Raw genomic sequence first — 19,135 nt, 5'->3', positions numbered from 1 at the left:
TACATTGAAAAAAATTATACTAATGATATTATACAGGAAAGCCTGGCAACCAATATGGCCCCAAAGGGGCTGCCACCCGGTTTATATCCGATAGGTCAAATACACTTACTTATATAATATAATAGAATAGTATTGCGTAACACTATAACCCCCCCCCCCCCACCCCAATACAGCCAGCGAACTGCACTCTACCATACTCTATAACAGTGATTTTTAACCTTTTTCGAGCCGCTGCACACTTTTTATACTTAAAAAATCCAGGGGCACACCAACAATCAAAATGGCACAAAATGACACCAAAACAGTACATATTATACATATAGTTAATAATATAGATTTTAAATGTATTTATACTCACTCAGTGTGAAACTTGGGCCTGTTTTCTTCTCCCCCCTGCTTCCCTCCACCATACTTCTTCCCCCTACTTCTCTCCTGTGCTTCTCTCCACCATACTTCTCCCCCCTGCTTCTCTCCCCCATGCTTCTCTCCTGTGCTTCTCTCCACCATACTTCTCCTCTGTGCTTCTCTCCACCCTACTTCTCCCCCCTGCTTCTCTCCTGTGCTTCTCTCCCCCCTGCTTCTCTCCCCCATGCTTCTCCCCTGTGCTTCTCTCCACCCTACTTCTCCCCCCTGCTTCTCTCCTGTGCTTCTCTCCCCCATGCTTCTCTCCTGTGCTTCTCTTCCCCATGCTTCTCTCCACCATACTTTTCTCCCCCCTGCTTCTCTTCACCAAACTTCTCTCTCCCCTGCTCTTCTCCGCTGTTTCTCTCCCCCATCCCCATGTTTCTCTCCCCTGTTTCTCCCCCATCCCCATGTTTCTCTCCCCCATTGTTTTCTCCTGTTTCTCTCCCCCATCCCCAGGTTTCTCTCCCCCCCTTCCTTCTCACCTCCTCCGAGATGGTCGCCGCTGCTGTCCGCCTCACCTACTGGCCGCCCGTAGGGCCCGGATGTGCTCCTCCAATCAGCAGAGACCGGGAGCGTGGTGCGCTGCACACCACGCTCCCGGTCTCTGCTGATTGGATAGGAGGAGCACGTCCGGGCGCTACAGGCGACCAGTAGGTGAGGTGGACAGCAGCAGCGGGGCGATCTGCAGGGGCACCATAGTTTGGGGAACTTTCCCCACAGCGCACCCGACCTTGTGTCTCGGCACACTGGTTGAAAATCACTGCTCTATAATACACTATACGTGGTGCACTACAAATCCCAACATGACCACAATATTATTCTATAATATAAGTAAAACACTATAACCTCCCCCCCCCTCCCCCCAATATGACCAGCCAACTGCACTCTACCATAATACACTATACATGGAGCAACCCACCCCCCAAACACAGCCAGCCCTCTGCATTTGACCATACACTATACATGAAGCACTACAAACCCCAACATGACTATAATATAATTCTATTATAATCTATACTGGACGTGTGGTGACAATAGAGCTCCATTATATTCTATAAACAGAACACTTTGGGGGACATTTACTAAGAAGTCTAATGTGTGCAACTATTCTAATGGGGATTGGTGTGTATTTTGTTCCAATAGCTTGTGACTGATTCATTAACATGTAGCACTGCCATAGTGAATGTATCTAAGGAAAAAGTCGCATAAATGCAAAAATTGCGTAATTATATTCACCTGGTACTGACCAGATGTAAGGCTGCACCTGTTTGTGTGAATGATAAATTGGGCGCTAGTCTCGGATTATGTGAACTTTTGGGTGAATACTCAAAACAGGCAGTTTAAAAAAAAGTTGCATCTAAAAAAAAAAAAAAAAAAAAAAAAAAAAAACTAACATTGACCCGTTGAATACTGGTTCATAAATAGAACTTAGACCAACAATGGGTTAAAAATCCAATATTATTCACCTAAAAAAAGGCGCAAAACCCTTGAAAAACTTTCCCCTATAACTCTTAATGTGATGAGATTACTGGACATGACCATGATGCAATTCTATTATACTGTATACAAAGAACACTACAACCCCCAACCATATGTCCATAATGCAAATCTATTACATCCTCTATATGGAACACTAGAACCTTAAGGCTATGTTCACACAACGTATATTTTTGTAAGTGATTGTTACAAGAATATACGTTGCATTGCTGTCCATGGGATCCCGGCCGGAGCGTATACACATAGCACCACAAACAACTGACATGTTAGTTTTCTGCGGCCGTAGAAAACCCTGTGCACACTATGGAGCGAGCGGCTCCGGCTGCATGCTCCATAGTGTGCAGAGGAGATTACTGATGCGGGTGTGAATGGATGCGCCCGCATCAGAACCGTGCGGCCAAAAATATCAACCAGCCGATGATCTTTTCAGAGACCGGCCGTTCCGTGACCTGGCCGGGTCACCCAACGGCCGGTCTAGTACAGCGTGTGCACATAGCCCAAGTATGCACTGACCACTGCACGTAACCCTAATTCAATTTTAGAAAACACTATAGATAGAACACAACAACCAATGGACATGATATATAGAATTCCATTATACTCTACACATAGAACTAGGCATGGTCCGAACAGAGTTCGGTTCGGGTTTGTACGAACGCGAACCCTCGGTAATGATTCCCGCTGTCTGGCCGCTTCGTGGAGCGGGCGGATCCAGCGGGAGGACCGCCTGGAAAACTGGGATATAGCCATAGCCATAGGCTGTATCCCAGTTTTCCAGGCGTTGCTCCCGCTGAACCCGAACCTCGGCAGCTTCGGACCATCCCTACATAGAACACTACAACCCACCAGCTGCTCCCAAAACAATTCTATTCTAAACCATACACACTGTACAACACTTGCATTTACCTTTGCTGGGAAATTCAGTTGTGGCTTCAGGAACTCTGTCCAGTCCCAATCAGAAAGTTGTATAACAACCGTATGGCACAATCTACATATTATATAAGCCACAGACACGTGTAGGTCACATTGCAGACAACCTGCCTCCTATTGTCAGATAACCGCAGTGACTAATACCTATAGGAAAGCATGGAGCTGGAGAACCACATCCTGCTGGAGTCATATTATACATAAACTTCCATTATTACATCTCAGGCTGAATCCCCATACGTGTCTCACGTAAATAAAACGTGCCGCAATAGTACAAAGGATATCAAACGGAAGAACAAAGCAACCGGGTGACCTCAGTCATTCTCATTCAGATATCAAGCTTCTTAAGGGTACTGAACAACATTTAAAAAAGTTTTCCAGTATTAGAAAAAACATGGCTGCCTCTAGAAACAGCTCCACATTTGTTTATGGGCCAAATCTGGTAATGCATCTTAGCTTAGTTACGCGAACGTGTAATATCAATCTGTACACAGGTGCGTTCTCGGTTTTCTTTTTTTTAACCCTGGACAAGCCCTTTAAATATCAGGTTTTTAACATACTTGTTATGCTGCAGGTTCGCTGGGAGTAGTAGTGTCATGTCACGGAGTGATGAAACTAACATGGTGGCCCCCTTGTGTAATGCACACTACACTGAGGATACTAATACATGGAACTAAAATCATCCCTATGGTTCCATGTGATAAACACAATGATCATCGGCTGATCGGCTACGTGTTATAGCGGTGCACGGCCGGCAGCTGACGATTTGTGAAGTGCATACATTACCTAATCCATGGTCAAGGGCTCCTCCTACGCTCTGCTTTTCCCCGGGTCCCGCGTGCTGCAGCTTCAGAGCGACCGCCACGGCCAGTGATTGGCTGAGCGGCCTGTCAGCTAAGACAGGCCGCTCTGAAGCTGCAGCGCGCGGAACCGGGGAGGAGCGGACGGCAAAAAGAGCCCTGGACCACAGATAAGTAATGTATGCCATTTAAAGGGGTAGTGCGGCGGTAAGCAATTATTCACTAAATAACACACATTACAAAGTTATACAACTTTGTAATGTATGTTATTTTAGTGAATGGCCCCCTTCCCCCTGTTGCCCCCCCACTCCGGAAGTGTAGTGCGAATCAGGTGAGTATAGAGCACTGCACTTCCGGGTCTAGCGTGGGTGGGGGGAAACACGGGGAAGGGGGCCATTCACTAACATAACATACATTACAAAGTTGTATAATTGAATAAGTGTCATAATTGAATTAGTGAATAATTGCTTACCGCCGCACTATCCATTTAAAGCAAGGGCCGCAAAGACATCTGTAACGATGTCCATGCAGCCCTTGTTAAAACGATTATTGGGCCCTGTGATAGGCCCAGTAAACGAGCGCCGATCTAGCAGATCTGTGGTCATTTACAGTTATTATCAGGCCCCCATCGGGCCATGTAATACTACCCCAACTCTAGCTTACACGCTTAAAGAGTTAAGGTGGCCGTACACCTACAGTAACCATCATTTAGCCATCAGTTCCTTCTCCTGCCCGCCATCCATCCTCCACACACACTGGAACATTCAGAACCTTAGGCTGCAACTTTTTTCCCTTGAAGGGTTGCTCGTGATTTTCCATCACGCCCAACCCCTATCACCTCCGACATCATCTTTAGTAGTAATTTGGGAGAGCCCCTTATACCTTTGGGCACGGCCGACTAAAGTCTAAGGGTCCATTTACACAGAAAGATTATCTGCCAGATTATATGCCAAAGATTTGAAGCCAAAGCCAGAAACAGATTATAAACAGAGATCAGGTCATAAAGGAAAGCCTGAGATTTCTCTTTTTTTTTAAATCCATTCCTGGCTTTGGCTTCAAATCTTTGGCAGATAATCTTTCTGTGTAAATGGACCCTAAGGAAGACTTTTACAAGAGAGTCCTTGAAAACATTTTCTGCTCTTGGCTTGCCAGTTTTTCTTTTCTGGATTAGAAACAGGTGCCAGAAGTAGAACTGTCCTCTCAGTGTGGACTGAAGGCAGTCTTGGGTCAAAAGCAGCAGCAGGTAGCAGATAGCGGGTCACAGGGAACAGTCAAGGCCTAACTTGTGGGGCCTAGATCTAAGCTCTAACACTGGCAGATGCTTCCTTAGGGTGCCTTTAGACGGAGAGCTTTATCTGACAGATTTTTAAAGCCAAAGCCAGGAACAGGTCATAAAGGAAAGACAGATTTCTCCTCTTTTCAAATCCATTTCTTTGGCTTCAAAAATCTGTCAGATAAACCTCTCTGTGTAAAGGCACCCCAACTCTTCTCTTATCAAAACAAACTGACATTTCCTGGTTTCTCCAGTTTTGCTGTATAGTCCGAGACACAATGAGCAGAGTCATCTCACCGTTCAAGGTGAGTAAATAACACTCTATTATATTCCTGGACCCTAGATAAAGCGTAAACTAACACTATAGACAGCGATAAGGCTCTAAATATAGTTCCTGTGTCAATCACTGGGTCCTGGGGACTGATCTACTCTGTACCAGTCCTCACTCTTTACTATCAAGTGACTCATGTTCATTTCAGCTGGCAGAAAACATAGGAAGCACATGCCATCTATATGGCCCATGCTAAAAGAATAGGATGTAATAAGCTGCTGCCAGACACTCCTGGCAGCGGTTTATTCCACAATGTCAAAAGGACCCCTAAACTAAACAGAACAAACTTCCATTTATATACTTTTCCCTATCGCTTCATACTCCTAACCCATCACCCAGCCAATAAACCTAACATTGCCCGGCTCAGCTGCTTCCTTCTCCACGCTTTATAGTGAGCAAACCAAACTTTAAATGACACGCTGACCTTTGGGATTTTCCATGCCGCAGCTGGCTCCATATGCCACACGAATAAGATCTGTCATTTTTTGTTTGCAGACCTTTATCCCACATCTCGACCTTAATCCCTAAGCCATTATACTGTGATACAATACAACCTAGGGCTTCGTCGACTATAAACAAGGCCCCCCCGCGATGAGTATCCGTATACGTCTGGTTAAACTGAACTTATCTGCACTTGTGCAAGAAGAGATCAACTCTTCCCGGAGATTATGGAAGGTTCAGAAAGTTTTGGAAGTCTAAGCCCGCAATGCATAGTCTATACATCATCTGTGAATCACAGTGTCAGGAAGGTTACAGAAAGCCAGTGGAAAAGAGGTGTGAGTGGCGGTGACTAAAAGCATGTTAGTGAAAGGCTGGAATGTATGAAATGTTGTCATATTGATTGGACTCTCTGGTTTCAGCAGCTGCTGCCTTCCTGGGTTATCAATGACCTAGGCTGGAATCCAGGCAGTGCCATACGTGAAAGATATTACGGAGCTCGATGTGTTCTTCTTCACCTATATCAATGGAAAGGTGATGAAAACATCAAAACTGGATCTGAATGGGATATTCGGGAAGGATTTTTTTTTCCTGTAGTTTGGGACAATTGGCATCTGCCTCACATGGATTTCTCTGGATCAACAGAGTAGATCCAGGTTGGACGTTGAACCTTTAGCAAACTTTAACCATAGGAGACCATCAAGTCATAGATCTCCGGTGCATTTGTTGGTGGTACATATGGTACGTATACCATTGTCATGACATCTCATGTGTCCGTATCCTTCTACCATGGCATCCATAGATGTGATCATATCCATAGTTTTGGGAGACAATTGTAATGGCATCCAGTGTCCCCATTGGGATGGGACTAGTGTTCAGTGCGCATGTTCGGTCCGGCAAAGTGCTTCATTGAGTTTGATGCTCATGTAAAGATGGCCATACACCTTCAATAACTGATCATTTGGCCGTCCCGTCTGGCGCAGTTCTTGCCGACATACAGCCAGAGTTCTAATGTATCTTGCAGAAACCTGTTGAATTTTTTCAAATTTTTGTATATTTCATTTAAAACATTCTATTAATCAAGGAACAAAACATACAAACAAAATTGAACGTAAAAATTAAAAAGGATAAACAAACAACGTCCGCTCTGCCAAGCAGGGGGCACGTGATTCAATGTTCGAGTCTACTATTGATTTCAACTGAAAAATTCTCGACTCGAGTAACGAGTGCTTAAGCATTTTAGGTGAGCACCACCTGTCAAGGTGCCAACACCTGTCCTACCTTACATGCTAAGGGGTATGTGCGCACACATATTCGAATTCTGAACGCATAAACTGGAATCCATATTTTTCCAAGGGAATTTGCGCCATGAAATAGGTAAAAAGTTGGCTCTCGGGGAGGATCCAAAAATATTTGGATATTGGTATAAATTAATATTTAAACCAATTATAATTTATACCAATTTTTGGAAACGCCTTGAGAGCCAACTTTTTTCCTATTTCTTCACATTTTCTATGGGTACAAGATACTGTCATGCACTCAGTGTGTCTTAAGTTTTTGTTCCATAAGTTGGTTTAAGTGACCATCTCAAAATTTGCGCCATGGTATACATGTTTTCTAAAAACAGGTGTAAAATCCATATTGTATAAAAAAAATAAAAAAAAAATTTATTAAATAAAAATAAAATTGTGACGTCACTCCTTTGGCGCTGACATCAGGTAATTTGGAGACTGGTTAGACCCAATGAATAGAAGAAATTGTATCCTAGGGGGCAGCGCGTCATTGTGATGTCATTCTGAGGGCCTGTGCATCATAGCTCTGTGGCCCCAGGTGCCATTGTGATTGATGGGGCGCCACTTGTTAGAGCATGCCATTGTTCTCAGATGTCAGTTCACACATGTGATGGAATATCAAGCCTACGTTTGCCAAGTCACATCCCAAGCAGTTGTGATCGCTTAAGTAGCGGTGCGGTTACTCTCCAACTGTACACGCCAACCTAAGGATCAGGAATATGCCATTCATGCACAGTCTTATCCATTGATGGTCGGCGCCAAACCCGGCCCTTCATCTGAGCCAACGGCATCTCAGCCGCCCCGACCCCAAAGTTATCGGACCACTATAACACATCTTTTTTTAGGATAATTCCTCGAAGTCGAGGCTCAGATACCTGATTCTTTAGAAAATTACGAACAAATACCAACAGTAAAAGAAAGAATTTCCCTGGAAGCAATAAGACTTCAAAACAGCTCTAACTTGCATGAGGCACTGGCATTATGATCTTCCTGCCAGCTTGGATGACTTCTGACTAAAACAGAAGGTATCTGAAAGGTCATAAATACTTGGAGGCTGCAGGACTATAGACGCCCCTATGAATGTTTTACTGAAGCAGCTGCTGGCCCAGCATATCCTAAGAACGTCACCCGGTGCTCAGTCCAGACTCTGCTTCCATTCTGATACACCAAGCCTCGTCCGCACAATCACTTCATTTATCACATCCATGCTAGCTGGGCACAGTAGTGCACCGGCAAGTGGGACTCTTGCCAATCCCACAGTCTCTCAAGAAACTGATAGAGTAAGCACAGTACCAGTAGACATAAGCCCCTTCTGTGAGCAATTACCTTGTTATCATCTATATAGAGTGGATGTGCTGTGTGCAGCATTGTGGATAGTACAGCTCTGTGACGGTGCAGTGTGCAGCATTGTAGATAGTACAGCTCTGACGGTGCAGTGTGCAGCATAGTGGATAGTACAGCTCTGTGACGGTGCAGTGTGCAGCATAGTGGATAGTACAGCTCTGTGGAAAGTACAGCTCAGTGGATAGTATAGCTCTATGACGGTGCTATGTGCAGCATTGTGGTTAGTACAGCTCTGTGACAATGCTGTGTGCAGCACTGTGGATAGTGAAGCTCTGTGAAGGTGCTGTGTGCAGCATTGTGGATGTGCTGTGTGCAGCACTGTGGATAGTACAGCTCTGTGAAGGTGCTGTGTGCAGCATTGTGGATGTGCTGTGTGCAGCACTGTGGATAGTACAGCTCTGTGAAGGTGCTGCGTGCAGCACTGTGGATAGTACAGCTCTGTGAAGGTTCTGTGTGCAGCACTGTGGATGTGCTGTGTGCAGCACTGTGGATAGTACAGCTCTGTGAAGGTGCTGTGTGCAGCATTGTGGATGTGCTGTGTGCAGCACTGTGGATAGTACAGCTCTGTGAAGGTGCTGTGTGCAGCATTGTGGATGTGCTGTGTGCAGCACTGTGGATAGTGAAGCTCTGTGAAGGTGCTGTGTGCAGCATTGTGGATGTGCTGTGTGCAGCACTGTGGATAGTACAGCTCTGTGAAGGTGCTGTGTGCAGCATTGTGGATGTGCTGTGTGCAGCACTGTGGATAGTACAGCTCTGTGAAGGTGCTGTGTGCAGCATTGTGGATGTGCTGTGTGCAGCACTGTGGATAGTACAGCTCTGTGAAGGTGCTGCGTGCAGCATTGTGGATAGTACAGCTCTGTGAAGGTGCTGTGTGCAGCATTGTGCATGTGCTGTGTGCAGCACTGTGGATGTGCTGTGTGCAGCACTGTGGATAGTACAGCTCTGTGAAGGTTCTGTGTGCAGCACTGTGGATAGTACAGCTCTGTGAAGGTTCTGTGTGCAGCACTGTGGATAGTACAGCTCTGTGAAGGTTCTGTGTGCAGCACTGCGGATAGTACAGCTCTGTGAAGGTGCTGTGTGCAGCACTGCGGATAGTACAGCTCTGTGAAGGTGCTGTGTGCAGCATTGTGGATGTGCTGTGTGCAGCACTGTGGATAGTACAGCTCTGTGAAGGTGCTGTGTGCAGCATTGTGGATGTGCTGTGTGCAGCACTGTGGATAGTACAGCTCTGTGAAGGTGCTGCGTGCAGCATTGTGGATAGTACAGCTCTGTGAAGGTGCTGTGTGCAGCATTGTGCATGTGCTGTGTGCAGCACTGTGGATGTGCTGTGTGCAGCACTGTGGATAGTACAGCTCTGAAGTTGCTGTGTGCAGCATTGTGTATGTGCTGTGAGCAGCACTGTGGATAGTACAGCTCTGAGACGGTGCAGTGTGCAGCACTGTGGATAGTACAGCTCTGTGACTGCTATGTGCAGCACTGTTGATAGTACAGCTCTGTGACGGTGCTGTGTGCAGCATTGTGGATAGTACAGCTCTGTGACGGTGCTGTATGCAGCATTGTGGATAGTACAGCTCTGTGACGATGCTGCATGCAGCATTGTGGATAGTACAGCTCTGTGGAAAGTACAGCTCAGTGGTTAGTATAGCTCTATGACGGTGCTATGTGCAGCATTGTGGATAGTACAGCTCTGTGACGGTGCAGTGTGCAGCACTGTGGATAGTATAGCTCTATGACGGTGCTATGTGCAGCACTGAATAGTACAGCTCAGTGGATAGTACAGCTCTGTGACGGTGCAGTGTGCAGCATTGTGGATAGTACAGCTCTGTGGATAGTACAGCTCTGTGACGGTGCAGTGTGCAGCACTGTGCAGGTGTAATGCTCAGCTTTACGGAAAGGACTTCAGGTCTACGTGGGCTCTTAGGTGCCAGAGTATCAGGGCGCCCCCTATCTACCCCACCCATTGCCTATTAGACGGGGTGGTGTAACCTTTACATCAGGACACTCACTTACTTTTGTTGACCGTCAGTAAAGTAGCTTTAACAATAGAATATAACAATAATTCAGGCAAACAAAAACCGCAATACGCATTCAGCATCAGACGTGTCATGCAAAGAACAAGCGTGGTAGAAAAGCAATTTTGCTGCCTACACTTTCTCCCCACTTATCAGCTTGAATCTGTTTTTTTATTTATCCGGTGGTTTAAGACGCCTTTTCTTATCACGTTGACTGTATCGGTAATCACAGCTTGCCAAGCACAAGCAGTTTTGTTCGGTTGGGACTGTATCGCCTAATCAAGATTTGCTGCTGGGAACGTAAAGTTTGTCTGAAGGCGCAGGGAAGCAGATCAAAAGAACAGGTTCATTCCCGGCAAACAATGAAAGCAGGAAGACACTGTGTATATAGTAAGAGTAATGAGAGAACATGTAGAGATGTAGCAGAGAGCAGTATGTCATGTGTCACATTATCATTATCTCTTCTCTTGTTCTTAAAGTTGCCCTACTGTATTACATAGCTGAAAAAAGTTAAACAACTCTCAGCTCTGCTACATCTGCCGCATGTATACGAAATTACAGCAGCCATGGAGGTAGCCCCTGTGGCTTCTGTAAGGTCAGGACGGAGTGGGGGCACATTCCTGTTCCCAAAAAAACACACAATGCTGATCTTTAATGGAAGTGTGTGTCTTAGAGGGTAAGAACCGGAAAAAGTTACAGGGTTAACAGCTGTTGGACTCTCACGGAGAAACTAAAAGAGAGAGCAGGAACACACACAAATCAATACAACACTCAGATCAGTTTCCGAGCCTTTCCTCACAGCTGGAGATGAGTTATGTGCTGTAATAAATAGTAAGGAGACAGCCCTAATGCCAAGTCATAAAAAATGCTGCCACAGGACGAGCATATATAAGACACACAGATACATAGGTACTTTTATATATTTAAATATTTATATCGGAATATTGCTATAACAGTGCCTTATATCACTTCCATACAATGCCCGTGCCATACGTCTAATTCTGCGTACAAAATACTACACAGATACAATGGCTAAATAATGTCGCCATATAGCACTGAAATAATACAGACATACAATACATAAATACATAAATAAATAATGCAGCCATATAACATTCAAATAATACAGACATACGGCGCCTTGATAATGTTGTCAAATACTTAAATAATTGAGGCATACAGTGTCTAAATAATGCCACTATATAGAATTGAAATAATACAGATATACAATAATCACCATATAGCACTGAAACAATACAGGACGTACAATATCTAAATAATGCCGCCATATAGCATTCAAATAATACAGACATATAATACCTAAATAATGCCGCCATATAGCATTTAAATAATAAAAACATACAATACCTAAATAATGCCGCCATATAGCATTCAAATAATTAAGGCATACAGTGACTAAATAATGCCGCAATATGGAATCCTAATGACGCAGACATACTATGTCTAAATATAGCATTAAAGTAATACAGATATACATGCTGCCATATAGCATTCAAATACAGACATACGATACCTAAATAATGCCGCCATATAGCATTGAAACAATACAGACATACAATACCTAATTAATGCCATCATATAGCATTGAAACAATACAGTTGTACAATACCTAAATAATGCTGCCATATAGCATTCAAATACAGACATACGATACCTAAATAATGCCGCCATATAGCATTGAAACAATAGTCGTACAATACCTAAATAATGCCATATAGCATTCAAATAATCAAGGCATACAGTGTCTCAATGCCGCCATATAGCTCCCTAATAACACAGAAATAGAATGTCTAACTAATGCCACTATATAGCACTGAAATAATATAGACATGCAATACCTAAATAAATCATCATATAGCATTTAAATAATACAGGACTCAAATAACACTGCCAGATTTTCCCACGCCAGTTCTAAAGCTTTCGGGCCCGTTCACACTACAGAATTGGCGCCCAAATTCTGCTCGGAACCCCCGGCCTGTGGATGCGCCGCATCCAGTCTGCCATCTCTCTCAATGGGAGGCCTTGCGCGTCCCACTCTCCGCTCAAAGAATTGACAGCTTTATAGGAAAAAGTAATTTCTGCCCGTTCTAAGAAGAGTAGTCAAGTGGGCGGTCCCACTCAGACAGCTGTCCGCATATAGCGGAACTGTCAATCACTGAGCAGGACGGCCTCCTTGACTACTTAACCCAGAATGAGCATCAGTTCTCTCTTTAGTAACTGACAGTTCTCTTTGTCTGCATAAAGTAGGACCACCCACTAGACTACTTAGAGGAGAATGAGCAGAAATTTACATCTGAATGATCTGAACTTTTCCTACAAAACTATACACCAATCGCCTCAGCTCCTCCTGCTCTACAACATGCTGCCTGCAGATCGGACTGCATTTTTAAATCAACTGGTTTCAGAAAGTTATACAGATTTGTAAATTATTTCTATGCAAAAAATCTCTAGTCTTCCAGTACTTATCAGCTGCTTTATTTCCTGCAGGAAGTGGTGTATTCTTTCCAGTGCTCTCTGCTGCCCTCTCTGTCCATGTCAGGAACTGTCCAGAGCAGTAGAGGTTTTCAATGGGAATTTGCTACTACTCTGGACAGTTCCTGACATGGACAGAGGTGGCAGCAAAGAAGAGTGGAGAGAATACACCACTTCCTGCAGGACATACAGCAGCTGATAAGTACTGGGAGACTTGAGATTTTTTTTTAATCACTAGAGTACCCCTTTAAATAGGGAAATACAGTTTATATATCCTTGATATTGTGACTTTTACACCTATGCCTAGGTAATCTGATGGAAGGGAGATTCATGATTATAAGGGAAGGGTCTATGAAACACTCAGGGCTGGGTCTATTAAATTCACAATTCAGAGCTAGAAATCAGAGATCTACCATACGGTGCTGTATTGTGCAGACAGCAGTGATCCCCTCTGCACCTATAAAGGTAAAGTTATTACTACAGTCTTCTCTATCATCTCTCCATCTCTTGCCTATATAAGAGGAAGAAGCTTTGAAGGAGCTCCTAGGTCCTTCCAGACACATTGAGAATAAACACATGCTACATGGAAAGATTCCTCTTGTTTAATGCAGCCCTAATAGGGAGGATAAGGGGGGTCTGGAGGGTGCTGGGGTTAAACATAGTAAGCGGGACTACAGAAAGCCTGGACATCCTCTACAGAGGAGCACAAAGTGTTCTCTACTAGTCACATGACCCAACGCAAGACTTCCAGCTATAAAGATCTGGATAGGAAAAGCAGGGTGACAGCCAGTATGGCCGCCAATATAGGAGTGATCAACCTGTCGTCATAGCAAAACTAAGAGGTTATATGGAGATGGGAGACTATAAATAAACATATTACCCATTTGGATACCTGAGTGGCAACTATATTGGCAGCCATATTAGTTGTTACGCCCCAAAACAGACGTGACCAAAAATGTTCCAATGGAATTTTTCACAATTTTAAAGATGTTGATGTAGATTTTTTTTGTAATGCTGAGCTGCCCCTGTCCACATGAAGCCCATTTAGTACTTTAGTGTATATTGCCTATAAAATCTGCAACTTTTCCCTATAGACAATATCATTGACCCTTATAAAATTTATAAAATCCATCAAGAACCAATGCAGCGAATAATCCAAAAATGCTGTAAAATTTGTATTGTTGGCCAAGAAAATTTTGAACAAAATTTTCTCTACTAGGCACGAATAAGACCCCTATGTAAAGTAGGCACTTAAAGACATGTCTATTGGGGATCAGGACCCTAAAAATTCCTATATGCCTCAATAATCACATTGGATATTCAGTCACTATCAGTTAAGGACCTTAGGCAGTCACAATTTTGATTAAAATTAATTAAAAACAAACAAATCAGCCAAAAATTTATAAAAAAAATTATATATTATCATAACGTACAAGGACTGGAGACGGGTGGCCTATCACTTACCGTGTCATTTCCAGATGCCGATCCAGAAGTATTTTGCCCTTGGTCGCTATTTTGCTCTTCACCCCCACGAGTTACCAGTATCCTAAAATGTGGCTGCCTACCATTTTGTTCTTGTCTAATTTTAAAGGAGCACCCTTGTCCCTGCAAGGGTCGATCTCTGGAATCATTCTGATAGTTGTCAGTAAAGTCCTGACTACAAGATCTGCCTTCTGTATTCACCCCGTTCTCGATGGGGCTGATGGTCTCTGGACGGGGTTGCAGTGGGTAGGAGGTACTCCTCTCCAGTCGAATACGAGGATATCGAACCAGTCGGTCTCCTTTGGTACCGGTAAACCCAAAGTTGTACTCTCCCCCCAGATTGCAGTTGCTAGTCTGAGACTGCTGAAGTTGGAAAACAAAACATCGCTTCCCCGGACTCCCCGAAGTGTCCGGAAGATGCTGAAGTGACCAACGTCTCGGTTCGGTGCTTGACCCGTTGTGGGCTTCGTGGCTTGGGGACACCAGTCTCACCTGTCGAATGTCAGGGTTGTGAGTCTGACTGTTAATTCGGACCCCACCAATGTTTTTGCTGCATGTAGGTGCACTGACCTCCTCCTCCCCATCGGTGCCATAGTTAATATTCCCATTTTGCTCCGCAAACCGACGTCCGGAGAATCTTGGTGGGAAGGAGACAGCCCCGTTGATTTGTAGCCGCCCGGACTCGTATACGTGTGGAGGGGAATTACTAGGAGTATCCTGCGGAGTACTTACAGTGGAGGAATTTTTTCTTACGGCCGATATGTAACGTTCATTGAAGTCCTCGAACCCGCAGGAAAGCACCTCTTCCGTCTCGCTCTCGTCGGCGCCATCATTTGGCCCTTTCCTTTGGAGAGAGATCTGCATGGAAGAACTTCTGGTGGGGCGTACGTCAATGTTTTGCAGCAGCTGTGGAATAAACATGGATGTGCTTCTTTTCAGTGCCCCTTCTTCTTGGTAATCTCTATCTTCGTAGTGTCGGGTGAAGACGTGAGTCCCGTTCCTCCTCGGCAGGGTATGGAATGCCATGAAAAAGTCATCTTCTTTCTCCTGGTCTAGGACGTCTGACTCGGGAGCTGTATTGCTTCTGCTGGAGCCGAAATGAAACCGTAGCCGGTGGGCCATGGTTTAATAACGGGCAGGAAAAAGTAAGAGAGAGCGACGTCTCAGGCTCTGCCAGCAGTGAAAAACCAAAAACATAAACTCCAAGAAAAAGAGAGAGTCCCATCTGCCAAACTGTTAGCAGTGCAGCACTGATAGCGACAGATAGCAGAAATAGCCTAAGTGACAAGCAGCATTCCAGGCATGATTGGATAAGAGGAATCAGGGCTTCTACATACTGTGACATAGGGTAGGGTGACTGGAGTCATGTGACGCTGTCCCCCCTCGCCACTGGAAGCAAAGTTTTTTTCATTTAGGATTTTTTTTTTTCCTCTTGTGTGTCCAACAGCGAGAGCCTGAAACGGCACCTTCCCAGCTGCTACTTTTCCATCAGAAACCAGCAGCAGCAACGGTGGGAGAACGTTCACATTCGTGACTGTTGTAAATCTAAACCGCATCGTATTCATTGGGCGCTTTTCTCTTGGCAAGAAAAAAGGGAAAGTTTAAAAAAAAAAAAATAGTAAGAGAAAACACAGACGCGTTTCACAGCTACAGTAAACTTTGTGAATTACCTTCAGCAGCTATTCCCGATATGATCAAGAGCCGGGCTGCTGCTACGTAGATAAACTAAAAGGGAAAAATAGCTGCAAGGCTTAAAGGGGGGGGGGGGGATGGAGGTCTACAGAGAACCTAGTTTGATGGAGTCCTGATTTTTTTTTATATACTTTAGTTTGGTTTTAGATTTAAAAAAAATTATTCAAAGGGACAGTTGTAATTTGTAAGCTGGCTGTCTGGTGCAAATCCAAGGGTGGTGTTCTCCAACCTGTGGCAAAACTACAACTCCCATCATGACTCTGCATGACGCTGCAGAAGAAAGTAACAGCAAGATGGGAGTTGTCATTTAGCAAATGCTGGCAAGTCACAGGTTGGGGAACGCGGTCTGGATAAAAAAAGTGACAACCCCCCTTGGCTCTCAAGGAGTTGTCTGAAATTTGTAGAAAAAGCGTCCCCCTCCAATTGCCCCATCTTGTGGCTTGCCCCCCATGAGCCCCAAACAGTAGTCCCCCCCCCCCATGAGCCCTACACTGTACTCTGGCCCCCCATTAGTGCCATACTGTAGTTTGCCCCTCCATTAGTCCCATACTGTAGTTTGCCCCACCATTATCCCCATACTGTAGTTTGTCCCCTCCACTAGCCCCATACTGTAGTTTGTCCCCTCCACTAGCCCCATACTGTAGTTTGCCCCTCCATTAGTCCCATACTGTAGTTTGTCCCCTCCACTAGCCCCATACTGTAGTTTGTCCCCTCCATTAGCCCCCATACTGTAGTTTGCCCCTCCATTAGCCCCATACTGTAGTTTGTCCCCTCCACTAGCCCCATACTGTAGTTTGTCCCCTCCATTAGTCCCATACTGTAGTTTGTCCCCTCCATTAGCCCCCATACTGTAGTTTGCCCCTCCATTAGTCCCATATTGTAGTTTGTCCCCTCCACTAGCCCCATACTGTAGTTTGCCCCTCCATTAGTCCCATACTGTAGTTTGCCCCTCCATTAGTCCCATATTGTAGTTTGTCCCCTCCACTAGCCCCATACTGTAGTTTGCCCCTCCATTAGTCCCATACTGTAGTTTGCCCCTCCATTAGTCCCATACTGTAGTTTGTCCCCTCCACTAGCCCCATACTGTAGTTTGCCCCTCCATTAGTCCCATACTGTAGTTTGTCCCCTCCACTAGCCCCATACTGTAGTTTGCCCCTCCATTAGTCCCATACTGTAGTTTGTCCCCTCCACTAGCCCCATACTGTAGTTTGCCCCTCCATTAGTCCCATACTGTAGTTTGCCCCTCCATTAGCCCCATACTGTAGTTTGTTTCCTCCACTAGCCCCATACTGTAGTTTGTCCCCTCCACTAGCCCCATACTGTAGTTTGCCCCTCCACTAGCCCCATACTGTAGTTTGCCCCTCCATTAGTCCCATACTGTAGTTTGCCCCTCCATTAGTCCCATACTGTAGCTTGCTCGTGCGCCCAACAAGGTAGAAAAAAGAATATATCCTATATTGTAGTTTGCCACCCTCATGAGCCCTATACTGTAGTTTGGTGCCTCCATTAGCCCCACAGCAAATGCCCCCCCTCCCCACACCCACACACCATGAATCACATAAAATTACAAAGTTCTAAATTATTCTTAGTTTAAATTACTCCCCATTCTTTCAAAACGTGTGTTTGCCGTAAACATATAAAAAAACCAACGCTAGACATAGAAAAGCCTAAGCAATGCCTTTTGAGCTAAACAGCTAATACATTTTCAGCTGAGTGAAAACGATCTAGACAATGCTCTGGGAGCTAACCACATCGGCATCATTCATACACATCTGTTCAGCTCACAGAGCATTGTCTAGCCTGGATACAGCTGAAAGCAGGACTAGCTATGTACAATAAATCAGTCTGGAGTCCAGGCTGTAGAGCTCACAGAGCATTGTCTAGACTGGATACAATTGTATCACTAGCTGAGAGCAGGACTAGCTACGTACAATGTATCAGTTTGGAGTCCAGGCTGTAGAGCTCACACAGCATTGTCTAGACTGGATACAATTGTATCACTTCTCAGCTGAGAGCAGGACTAGCTATGTACAATGTATCAGTCTGGGGTTCAGACTGTTTAGCTCACAGAGCATTTTCTAGACTGGATACAATTGTCTCCACATCACACTGGAGATAAGGCCTAGCTATGTATACATCTACATCATGTAAATAAATAATACAATTGTTCTCATTCACTGACAGCAAACTTTTTTTTTTTAAACAAAAGTCTATTAGAAAGTTTTCAAACTTTTCCTCTTCAGCTTTGAGGATCTGCAGCGGGCAGCGCATTGGCCCCTTTATTTCTCAGATCCAAGTTTCAGTAGAGTCGTGGCAGAAATGTTCACTCGAGTTAGTTTACAAGACAAGTGCCAAGGCTCAGTACAATCCTTCATTGTTCTAGCTGGATCTGGAGCCAACAACACAGCCACGGTCCTGGGCGCACAGGAAGCATGGGCCAGGAGCACAGGTGCTGCCGAGAAACCCTCTCAGCGTCAGCTTCATCCTCACTATCTCCACTTTAAATATATGAGTTTGTAAATACAGAATTTTCAGATTTATAAAAGTTTCTGTATTTGTATATATATATTTTTTTTTTTTAGAAAAAAGCACCACTTTTACAAACACAGTGCCACCCCTGTCTTCAGGTTGTGGGTGGTATCACAACTCAGCCCCATCTACTTCAATGGAACTCCTACACCCAAACTGGGAACAAGAGTGGTGTTGTTTCTGGAAGAAAGCAGACATGTTGGATAACCCTTTTAAAGGGGTAGTTCACCCCCAAAAATTATATATTTTAAATGAACTGGTGCCAGAAATTTGTAATTTACTTATATTTAAAAAAAAAAAAACTCCAGTCTTCCAGTACTTATCAGCTGCTGTATGTCCAACAGGAAGTAGTGTATACTTTCCAGTCTGACACACTGTTTTCTGCTGCAGTAGAAGCAAATCCCCATAAAAAACCTCTCCTGCTCTCCAAACTGGAAAAAATACCACTTCCTGCAGGCGGGCATGTTTTTGTAATCCTAGATAGCCCTTTAAAGGGGTTATCCAGCGCTACAAAAAGCTCCTATTTACTTCAATTAAGCTCCATTTACTTCAATGGAATTGAGTTTCAAAACCCCACCCAATCTGGAGACAACAATAGGGGGAAAGTGGCCATGTTTTTG

The 19,135-nt window shown here is 44.5% G+C and overlaps 1 protein-coding gene across 6 annotated transcripts in view; it reads right to left on the bottom strand.

The window, feature by feature from the left end:
* The window catches only part of NEDD4L (NEDD4 like E3 ubiquitin protein ligase), a 248,052-nt gene that overhangs the window by 82,618 nt on the left and 146,299 nt on the right, over positions 1-19,135 (bottom strand). Inside the window, exon 1 of one of the 6 annotated variants that reach the window (XM_069963177.1) lies at positions 14,277-15,827. The exons of 4 other annotated variants lie outside the window; for them this stretch is intronic. In XM_069963177.1, the coding sequence (XP_069819278.1) occupies positions 14,277-15,416 (1,140 nt within the window). In that variant the 5' untranslated portion in view covers positions 15,417-15,827. Of the gene's footprint in view, positions 1-14,276; positions 15,828-19,135 lie in introns of those variants that run through there. One more of the 6 variants, XM_069963178.1, reaches the window with a different exon arrangement.

The sequence above is a fragment of the Dendropsophus ebraccatus genome, chromosome 3 (genome assembly GCF_027789765.1).
Source record: "Dendropsophus ebraccatus isolate aDenEbr1 chromosome 3, aDenEbr1.pat, whole genome shotgun sequence".
NCBI classification, from domain to species: Eukaryota; Metazoa; Chordata; class Amphibia; order Anura; family Hylidae; genus Dendropsophus; species Dendropsophus ebraccatus.
This window is presented reverse-complemented; position numbering and strand designations above follow the sequence as displayed.